We start from the raw sequence: 10,519 nt of genomic DNA on the forward strand, positions 1-10,519 counted from the left end.
CCAAGCCTACTTGGTAAGTTCTAGCCCAAGCCAGTTTAAAAAAAGAAAGGATGACTGGGCGGTGGTGGCGCACACCTTTAATCCCAGCACTCAGATCCAGGCGGGATCTCTGTGAATTTGAGGCTAGCCTGGGCTACAGAGTGAGATCCAGGACAGGCACCAAAACTACACAGAGAAACCCTGTCTTGAAAAACCAACCAACCAACTACATAAACACAAACATGCAAACAAATAAATAAATAAATTAGAGGATGGTTCCCAAAGAAGATGTAAAGTTAGTTAACCTCTGGCCTGCACATAATCACACATACCAGTTGTCATTTTGTTGTTGTTGTTTTGTTGTTGTATATTGGTTGTGTGTTCAGGTTCACTCATGACCACGGAATCAAGATACAGAGGTACCTCAGATGATTCTACCCTTTCTCAGCTGCAGGGGGAATCTGTCTCTACAGACTGGTGGTCCACTGTAGCTTAGCAAAGAGCCCTGTTATTCTCTAATTTACACTTTTAGCAACTTAATATTTGTACCCCAACACCTCTCATCTGAGTTCCCCAAAGGGACAATGCCAAATGCAAATCCTCAGTTAAGGAATATCACAGTTTTCCAGATTGTCCCTCAATCAAATTGGCGTAGGCTTTGCATCTTTGGAAACTCTAAGACAAGATTCACATAGAAGGTATCCAGAGACAAAAGGTAGCAATCAGAAAAGGCTAACACTCTGTAGTCAAACCAGCTGTAGCTCTGTGGGAATTCTCCCATCATTTTTGTGTCATCTCCCTGTCCTCCCTTCCCTCACCCCCAATATGGTTTCTCTGTGTAGCCTTGGCTGTCCTGGAACCAGCTCTGTGGACCAGACTGGCCTTGAACTCACAGAGATTTGCCTGCTTCTGCCTCCTGAGTACTGGGATCACCAACCACCACCTGGCCTCAGTTGTCATGTTATAGTGGGCTTAATAAGTGGTGATCAGAGCTAATGGTGTCACTTTGGATGGAAACCAAATACAAGGTCAGATGTTCGCATCAAAAGGCTATTTATTTTTAGCTAATAGCACTTTTAAACTTTTTACTTTTTTTGTTGGGAGAATTCCTACAGAGCTGCAGCTGGTTTGATTCCAGAGTATTATAACTCACCTAGTACCAGCATCTACACTTTGTGACTGCTACCTCCTGTCTGCAGGACCTTCTGTTTGAAGCCTTATCTGAGTTTCAAAGCCTATGCAAACGTGGTTTAGGGACAACCCAGAACACTGGTATTCCTTTACTGAGAATTTGCATTGGCATTATCCCTTTGGAGGGCTTAGATAAGAGGTTTTGGTGTATGGAATTGACCTGCTAAACAATAAAAGGGCTCTTTGCTAAATGTCAGTGGTTCAGTCCAGAGAGACGGATCATCTGTAGCTGGAAAAGGCTCTGTGCCTTCTTTCCACAGACCTGAATGAACACACACCCAATATACAACACCTTTTTTTTTGGGGGGGGGGGGTTGTTTCCAGACAGTTTCTCTGTGTGATATTTCTGGCTGTCCTGGAACTCAACTTTGTAGAGTAGCCTGGTGTGGAACTCACAGAGATCCTCCTGCCTCTTCCAAGTACTGGAATTAAAGATGTGTGCCACCATGCTCAACCCAAGGCAGGATTTTGATATGTACTCCACTGGCTTTGAGCACCTGGTCCTTTATCCACAGCCTCCCAAGTACTGGGAGATATGCATCACTACACTCAGCTTTTAAAAACTGATTTGCATTGCTGGAGATCTGACCTATGGAATGCTCTACCAGCATTTAAAATATCCTCCTGTTGTTATTTGAACTTGCTAGGAAGGAGCTTCTACTCATCTGTTCTGGAGAGAGAAAGATTACCTGAGTCAGAAGATCAAGGCCATCCTAGACAACAGACCTTTTCAGATATAGGGGGGTGGGGGCATCGACTTTGCAGGCAGGTAGCAGTTCAAATCCTAAGACTACTATGCATGTTGTAGGCTAGTCTGGGCTACATGTCTCAAAACTCTGTAGGTGGCTTTTTCTTTGGGCTGCCAGTTCACGAGAAAAGACATGGAGACTTAACTAATTTTAAAAACTCAGCCTTAGTGTTACAGCTCTTTTGTTGGGGGGGGGTGTGTGTGGGTGTTTCGAGACAGGGTTTCTCTGTGTAGCTTTGCTCCTTTCCTGGAGCTCACTTGGTAGACCAGGCTGGACTCGAACTCACAGAGACCCGCCTGGCTCTGCCTCCCGAGTGCTGGGATTACAGTCGTGCGCTGCCACCAGCAAACACCCCCCCACCTGCTGTGTTACAGCTCTTAGAATTTGTCTATCAGGTTTTCCGGCTTCTGTCGGAAAACCCCTTAAAAAAAAAAAAAAAAAAGCTCAGCCTTAGCCGAGCGGTGGTGGCGGTGCACGCCTTAATCCCAGCACTCGGGAGGCAGAGGCAGGCGGATCGCTGTGAGTTCGAGGCCAGCCTGGTCTACAGAGTGAATTCTAGGAAAGGCTCCAAAACTATACAAAGAAAACTCTGTCTGGAAAAACAAAACAAAAAACAACGCCCAGCCCAAGGAAGGTAATTTTATGGTTGGGGAGTCACCACAACATGAGCTGTATTAAAGGGTCGCAGATCAGGAAGATTGAGAACCGCTGAACAGACAGACCAGCTGAACTGGACTGGCACCTGGCGGGCCATAGATTGCATTCATTTGTTGAACAAGTATCGAACGACTGTTGCTTTGCACATCCAGCGCTGGGCGCGGAGGCTGAAGGATGAATGGGTGTCTAGAAAACCCACGGGGAGGGGCGGGGCCTGTTCTCAATTTCCAGCGAGGTCCCACGAGCTCCCGTCAAGGTTCCGACAGCCGGCGCTGCACGCCAGGCGCAGCGGACGTGGCGTCATCGCCCTGGTCGGCCTACCAGGAGGGGGGCCGGAAGTTACCTTGGGGAGGGGCGCCACCAGCCGGAAGTGGTCCCGCGTGGCGCTCAGAGACCCAGGTTCTCGGAAAACTACAAGGGGAGGGCGGGGCGGGGGGCGGGGCGGGGCCCGCGGGAGGGCCGAGGGGCGGGCGGACCTGTCCCGGCCGCGCGGCGGACCCGCCTGCCCCGGCGGCGCGGCCATGAAGCTGAAGCTGAAGAACGTGTTTCTTGCCTACTTCCTGGTGTCGATCGCCGGCCTCCTCTACGCGCTGGTGCAGCTCGGTGAGCGGGGCGGGGCGGGGTGCGGAGGGCCGGCCCTAGACGCAGGGGAAGAGCGCAGCCGACGGCGGCTTCCCGCCCGGCCCTCGCACGGCTCTCGGTGGTCCCAGGGCTGCACCTGGCCGTGGCCCGCAGCTGCACGCCTGCCAGTCAGGCGCCATCACCCCGCCGCCGCCGCCGCCGCGCGACCGGCCCGACCCCGCCGCCTCTCTGCCTCTCAGGCTCGCTTGCTGACAGGCTTTGAGAAGCCGGTGTTCGTTCTCCCTCGAGCTCCTGACCTCCGGTGCTTTTCCCCCAAGACTTAAGGTTCTAGGCCAGATGTCACCGCAGAGAGGACTTCCCTGACCACTTTAGCTCAAGTAATCCTTATTAGTCCCAATCCCTTTTTAATTATTGCCTAAGTGGCTCGTTATCGCAATTTATAATGACTTTATTAGTCTCTGCTTTATCTTTATCTTTTTTTTTTTTAATCGAGGCAGGGTTTCTCTGTGTAACAGCACTGGCTGTCCTGGACTAGCTCTGTAGACCAGGCTGGCCTCGAACTTACAGAGATCCGCCTGCCTCTGCCTCCCGAGTGCTGGGATTACAGGCGTGCATGTGCTGGCAACACTCCCCCCACCCCCGTCCTTTGATTTATCTTAAAGCAGGGTTTCTCAGGAGTATTCAATAAATGTTTATCCAGTGGTGGAGTCAGTGAATTTACTGACAAGTCAGTGGTCACATGATCACAGAGCAGGTTGAATCCAGCGTTTTATTCAGGAATTTGGTAAATGCTTTTTAGGTAGTGCTATTATATGAGCCTCGAGGGTTCAGACTTCTCTATTCCTATTGGTCTAGAATGTAAAATTAGTGTCACAGGTAAAAAGGATAGAAAGACTGGCAGATAATTAGCTTAGTGTCTGAGTTAAAATAGTAGCTGGTCTGAAGGTGCAGTAATAGAGCACCAGCAAGTTGGAGGCCCTGGGTTGGAGATGAACTTGACTAACAAGGAAGAGTTGAACGAGCTGGTAGTGGTAGAGCGCACGCCTTTGATCCCAGCAGTGAGTTCGAGGCCACCCTGGTCTACAGAGCGAGTTCCAGCACAGCCAAGGCTCCACAGAGAAACCCTGTCTCAAACAACAACAAAAGAGTTGAATATAGCGGCCCACTGTTTGGAAAACAGGCCAATGAGTTAAGGATCTGATGCCAACTTGGGGCCATATAGCAAGACCCTATCTTCAAACAACAACAGTAAAAGAAAGATAGAGTGCCATGCTTAAAAAAAAAAAAAAAAAAAAAAAAAAAAAAAACCAAGTTAAAAGGGAAGTCCTGTATTGGCTAACAGTTAAAAAGATTTGGGCTCGTTGGGGATTTAGCTCAGTGGTACAGCGCTTACCTAGCAAGCAAGCACAAGGCCCTGGGTTCGATCCTCAGCTCTGGCAAAAAAAAAAAAAAAAAAAAAAAAAAAGATTTGGGCTCTGGGTTGCTGAACTACTTACTATCTTGTGGTTCTCGCCCCAATTCCCATTCCCTGTTGGTGCTTTCTGGGACCAGGCCAGCCATGTGACTGCCTCCCTCCACTGAGAGCGGCAGCTGAGCAGCTTCGGCAGAAGGACCTGAGGATTTCCCAGTTGCAAGCTGATCTCCGTCGGCCACCCCCTGTCCCAGCCCAGCCCCCTGAACCTGAGGCTCTGCCTACAATCTATGTCATTACCCCAACCTATGCCAGGTATGGCTCTGGTGTACCCAAGAGGTCTGCATTTACCAAGAAGACGGGTTAATGATGAATTTGGGGAGGCATTGAACTAGGGTGTGATCCTTAAACTAGAGTTTGCAAAATGTTAGGATAAATGATTTAGCCTTATTCAGATTGGCTAACCCCCCTCCCCAGGTCAGTCAGGGTTTCTCGGTGTAGACCTGGCTCTCTTGGAACTAGCTCTGCAGACCAGGCTGGCCTCTAATGCATAGAGATCTGATTGTGTCTGCCTCCTGGAGTGCTGGGATTAAAGGCATGAGAAGCCCCACTAGCTCTGGGTTACTGCTAAACTTTAAGATAGGACAATAAAATTTGAGAGAATGTTTGAGCTTGTCAATGAATTAACTCCTCTTAGGAATTTCTTGGTTAGAAAGTTCTAACATTTTGATGAGATCCAGGTGTGGTAGTTGACATCCATAATCCCAGCACTTGGCAGACTAATGACTACTAGTTTGCACCCATCCTAAACTACAGAGTAAGACCCTGTCTCAGAAAACAAGCCCACAAACAAAAAAAAACCAACAACAACAAACAAACAAACAAAAACTCCTGAGTAAATTAAAAAACCAGGGCTAAGCAGGTCCAGGGGGACAATACTGACTTAGCCTTCACTAGGCCCTGACAGTGATCCCCAGCAGCACGTTGTAGAAAGGGGTAGGATAGTCTGCCAGCTTTTGGATAAGGTCTTGTCACTTATATTTTGTGTGTGTGTGTGTGTGTGTGTGTGTGTGTGTGTGTGTGTGGTTTTGTTGTTTGTTTTAGCCAGGGACTGTGCTGGATGATTGATTTTTTTTTTTTTTTTTTAAGTCAAAATCTTGTTTTAGTATTGAGAAAACCAATTTAAGAGTATAGTTTGGATGCCAGGTGGTGGTGGCAGCAGTGGCACACGCTTTTAATCCCAGCACTCTGGAGGCAGAGCCAGGTAGATCTCCGTGAGTTTAAGGCCAGCCTGGGCTACCAAGTGAGTTCCAGGAAAGGCGCAAAGCTACACAGAGAAACCCTGTCTCTAAAAACCAAAAAAGAGTGTAGTTTGGAATCTGCAGCCAAAAAATCCTGTTATCATGCTTTCCTGGACTCAGCTGACTGACCTGCCTAGTGAGGCAACTGTGGACACCTTCACATACACTTATACATTCCATCAACTCCCTGAGCATTGAACCAATGATAAGGAAACCCAGAAGAGGCAAACCACATATTCCTAGTGCTTTCTTTAAAATAATTTCAGGTTGGGCATTTCAAAATTAATCAAACAGCTGGGCATGGGTGGAGAGCATCTTTAATCCTAGTACTTGGAAGGCAGAGGTTGGAGGATCTGTGATACTTCCAGGTCAGCCAGGGCTCCACATCCTGTCTCAGAATGAAAAAATAAACAAATTATTTTCTTATCTGGAGGAAAATGACCAGGATTTTTTTTTTTTTTTTTTTTTTTTTTTTTTTTTTTTTTTTGAGACAGGATTTCCTTGTGTAGTGTGGCTGTCCTGGAACTTGCTTTGTAGACCAGGCTGACCTCAAACTCAGAGATCCACCTGCCTCTGCCTCCAAAATGCTGGATTTAAAGGTCTGCAACACTGCCCAGCCCTTTTTATTTTTTGAGACAGTGCCTTACTATGTAGCCATGGCTGGCCTGGAACTTGCTATGTAGACCTGGCTGGTTCTTGAAGTCTATGTCTTTGCCTTCCAGATCTAATTGGTTAAAATAAATTAGAATTTGTTACCTTGTTTACTTATTTACTTTTTATTTTATGTGTATGTTTCTTCCTGAGTATATGTATGTGCGCTGAGAGTGTGCAGGTACCATAAAGGCCAGAAGAGGGCAGCAGGTACCCTGGAACTGGAGTTATAAGTGGTTGTGAGATGATATGGGTGCTGGGAATCAAACATTGGTCCTCTGTAAGACCATCAAGTGCTCTTAACTGCTTCTCCAGCTCTCTCTCTGTCTCTCTCCTTTCTCTTTTTTAATTTTGAGATAGGGTCTCACACTGGCTGGCTTGCTTACTCTGTAGACCAACCTGTCTACACTCACAGAGATCTGCCTGCTTCTGCCTCCTGAATGCTAGGACTAAAAGTGTGCCACCACAGCCAGCCTATCTTGTTTTTCTAAAATATACCTTTGTCTGGGATGTATAACTTGATGGCTGAGTGCTTGCTTAGCATGTGCACGGCCTTGGGTTTAATCCCTAACCCTGAAATAAATAAATAATATTGTTCTAGGGATGAAGACATACTTGTAATCTCAGAATTCAAATGGAGCCAGGAAAATTGTTGAGTTTGAGGCTAACCTGGGCTTCAGTGTGAGACTCTGTCTAAAAGCCAAAATATTTATAAAACCTATAACAAAAACAAACAAAAAACAAAACAAACCCAAACAAACAAAAAACTTATAAAGTTGGCCAGGTGGTGGTGGCACATGCCTTTAATTCCAGCACTTGGGAGGCAGAGCCAGGCAGATCTCTGAGTTCGAGGCCAGCCTGGTCTACAGAGTGAGATCCAGGACAGGCACCAAAACTGCACAGAGAAACCCTGTCTCAAAAAACCAGGAAAAAAAAAAAACTTATAAAGTAGTCATCTCATTTTATTTTTATTATTTTGCTGCTGGTAATTGAACTGCATACTGGCTAGGCAAACATGTTACCAATGAACTACATTTCCAGCCCTTATCCATCTTATTTATTATTATTATTTTTATTTATTTATTTTTATTTTTTATGTTTTGGTTTTTTTGAGACAGGGTTTCCCAGTGTAGCTTTGCACCTTTTCCTGGAGCTTACTTGGTAGCCCAGGCTGGCCTCTAACTCACAGAGATCCGCCTGCCTCTGCCTCCCGAGTGCTGGGATTAAAGGCGTGTGACACCACTGCCCGGCTATTTATTATTTTTTGAGACAGGGTCTCTCTATGTAGTCCTAGCTGTCCTGGAACTTAATATGTAGACTAGGGTAGCCTTAGACTCCAAAGAGGTCTGCTTGCCTCTACCTCCCAGGTGCTGGGATTAAAGGTATGCATCACTATGCCCATCATCTTTTTTATTTTACTTTATTGTTTTATTTTGGTTTTTCAAGACAAGGCTACACAGATCTGCCTGCCTCTGCCTCCCAACCAAGTGCTGTCATTGAAAGTGTGTGCCACTACTGCCCGGTTTATGCCCATCTTCCTTTTTTTTTTTTTCTTTTTTGGAGCTGAGGATCGAACTCAGGGCCTTGTGCTTGCTAGGCAAGCGCTCTACCACTGAACTAAATCCCCAACCCGCCCATCTTCTTAATCCAGTTTTATTCCTGAGTAAACTTGGTGCTCAGATTAAGCCCTTTCCAAAAGTATTTCACCTGATAAAATTGAACATGCCGGGTATGGCATCCCAGTACTGCGAGGCAGAAATAGGAGGAGCAGGAATACAAGACTCCTCACCAGCATGTGGAGTTTGAGGCTAGCCTAAGAACATAAGACCCTGTATCAAAAACCAGAACAAAGTACATTATTCAAACCCAGATCTATTTGATTCCAAATCATGTGCCCTATAGTCTTGCCCCAGCCTGAGTCCTGAGGTTGAAATGGGTGCTAACCTGGTCTGGAAAGTCAGGGCAGATGAACATCTGCATGAAATTGACACTTAAGGAAGAAGGAGGCAACTTGGCAGTCTCTTGATACTTGTTTGAATACCTGAAGCCCTGGGTGTATCCTAAATAACACATGCAGAGCTTGGGCACTGTTGGAGGAAAAGCCACGGGAGATACTAACAGTGGCCAGGAGCAGCTGCCATCCTAAGTGCTGTGGACCAAGGTTGCCTGGCCCCTTCCTTCCTGCATCTCTCCCCCTGCAGGCTGGTACAGAAGGCAGAGCTGGTTCGACTATCCCAGACCCTGAGCCTGGTGCCCCGTCTACACTGGTTGCTGGTGGAGGATGCTGAGAGCCCTACCCCGCTGGTCTCGGGGCTGCTGGCTGCCTCTGGTCTTCTCTTCACACACCTAGCTGTCCTAACCCCCAAGGCTCAGCGGCTTAGGGAAGGCGAGCCAGGATGGGTTCGGCCCCGAGGAGTAGAACAGCGCAACAAGGCCCTGGACTGGCTCCGAGGCAGAGGGGGTGCTGTTGGGGGGGAAAAAGACCCACCACCACCAGGGACCCAGGGAGTCGTGTATTTTGCTGATGATGACAACACCTACAGCCGGGAGCTCTTTAAGGAGGTGAGCCCTGGGATAAAGATAGGGAAAGAGGCCAAGTAACACCAGCTCCCTTCTTTATCTTGCTTACCAGTGTTGATGTAGGCTGCTGGGTGAAGATGGGGAACAGTATGGGAGAGGTGTCAATGAACAAAGTGGTTCTTTCCCCTGGGCCACCACTCTGTTTCTTCTCTCATCTCCATTAGATGCGTTGGACTCGTGGTGTCTCAGTGTGGCCTGTGGGGCTGGTGGGCGGCCTGCGATTTGAGGGTCCTCAAGTACAGGATGGCCGGGTCGTGGGTTTCCACACAGCATGGGAACCCAACAGGCCCTTTCCCCTGGATATGGCGGGATTTGCTGTTGCCCTGCCCTTGCTTTTGGCTAAGCCCAATGCCCAGTTTGATGCTACTGCACCCCGGGGCCACCTGGAGAGTAGTCTCCTGAGCCATCTTGTGGAACCCAAGGACCTGGAGCCACGGGCTGCCAACTGTACTCAGGTAAGAGGATGGAGAAACTGGCTCTGGGATGAGCAGTTAATGGGAGAAGTGGGAATGGGTGTTTGAACCAAGAGAAACCCTCCAGATCTCTGATCAGCTTTGATTTCACCCCGTTGAAAAGACTACTGAGAGTCAAGGCAGGGCTCCTGCCACTTGACCTTACAGATGTCTCTGAACTCGTGTGTGTATCAGAAGGTCAAGGAACAAAGCCCCATTTTAGAGGCAGTGAAGTTCTCCCACCCCCATACTTCATACGTTATATACCAACTCTTAATGTGGAAGGGGGGCTGGTGGAATCCATTCTAGATCACATGCCCTAGGGCCCCGGGCATGGCTGGTCCTGACCCTCAGCCTTACTTCACAGGTACTAGTATGGCACACACGGACAGAGAAACCTAAGATGAAGCAGGAGGAGCAGCTGCAGCGGCAGGGCCAGGGCTCAAACCCAGCCATTGAGGTGTGATGGCAGCCTCACCCTGACTTCTACCTTATTTTAGGCACATACCTTGTGGGACTGGGCTCCAGGCCAGCCCAGGATGTGGTTTTTTTTAAAAAGACCTGACCCCTCAGAACCAGAGGCAGCCCCTCCAACCACAGGGTGTGGCCCAGCTGCTTCCATCCCCTCCCCCAGCCTGCTCTGTGGCACTGCCCACAAGCTGGGGACAAGCAGCTGTTGTATGGAGCCAGGTCAGCCCCATCTGGGGTGGAGCAGGACAAATGGACTCAGGAGGGAGGGTGGCTGAGGGAACTGGGTAACTTATTGGGGACAAGCATGCACTGGGGGGGCTAGAGGAGCTGGGCTGGACCCTCCCCACCTGAGCATGCGGATCCCTTCCTACCTCTAGAATAAAGAGTCTCAACCTGGAGGGCTTCGTGTTTCCCTTCACTTGGCAAACCTCCTTGCTGCTCTCTCATCCCAAGAGAGACAGGCAGCCTGTTCCTACGCAGGCTGGCTCCTCCTCT

At 48.4% G+C, this 10,519-nt stretch overlaps 2 protein-coding genes and 1 non-coding gene across 4 annotated transcripts in view; 2 read left to right on the forward strand and 1 right to left on the reverse strand.

Moving 5' to 3' along the window:
- Positions 1-10,519, reverse strand: part of LOC118594502 (solute carrier family 22 member 19-like) — a 703,508-nt gene that overhangs the window by 437,885 nt on the left and 255,104 nt on the right. The window lies entirely within an intron of this gene.
- On the forward strand, positions 2,283-2,342 carry LOC118576857. Its single transcript, XR_004944056.1, has one exon. It is a non-coding gene; the product is annotated as a U7 small nuclear RNA (small nuclear RNA).
- B3gat3 (beta-1,3-glucuronyltransferase 3) lies at positions 2,950-10,422 on the forward strand. Its single transcript, XM_036204549.1, has 5 exons — positions 2,950-3,179; positions 4,710-4,884; positions 8,723-9,083; positions 9,266-9,556; positions 9,921-10,422. Exons 1-5 carry the CDS (start codon positions 3,098-3,100, stop codon positions 10,017-10,019), a joined length of 1,008 nt encoding a protein of 335 aa, XP_036060442.1. The 5' UTR covers positions 2,950-3,097; the 3' UTR covers positions 10,020-10,422.

The sequence above is a fragment of the Onychomys torridus genome, chromosome 1 (assembly GCF_903995425.1).
Source record: "Onychomys torridus chromosome 1, mOncTor1.1, whole genome shotgun sequence".
NCBI classification, from domain to species: Eukaryota; Metazoa; Chordata; class Mammalia; order Rodentia; family Cricetidae; genus Onychomys; species Onychomys torridus.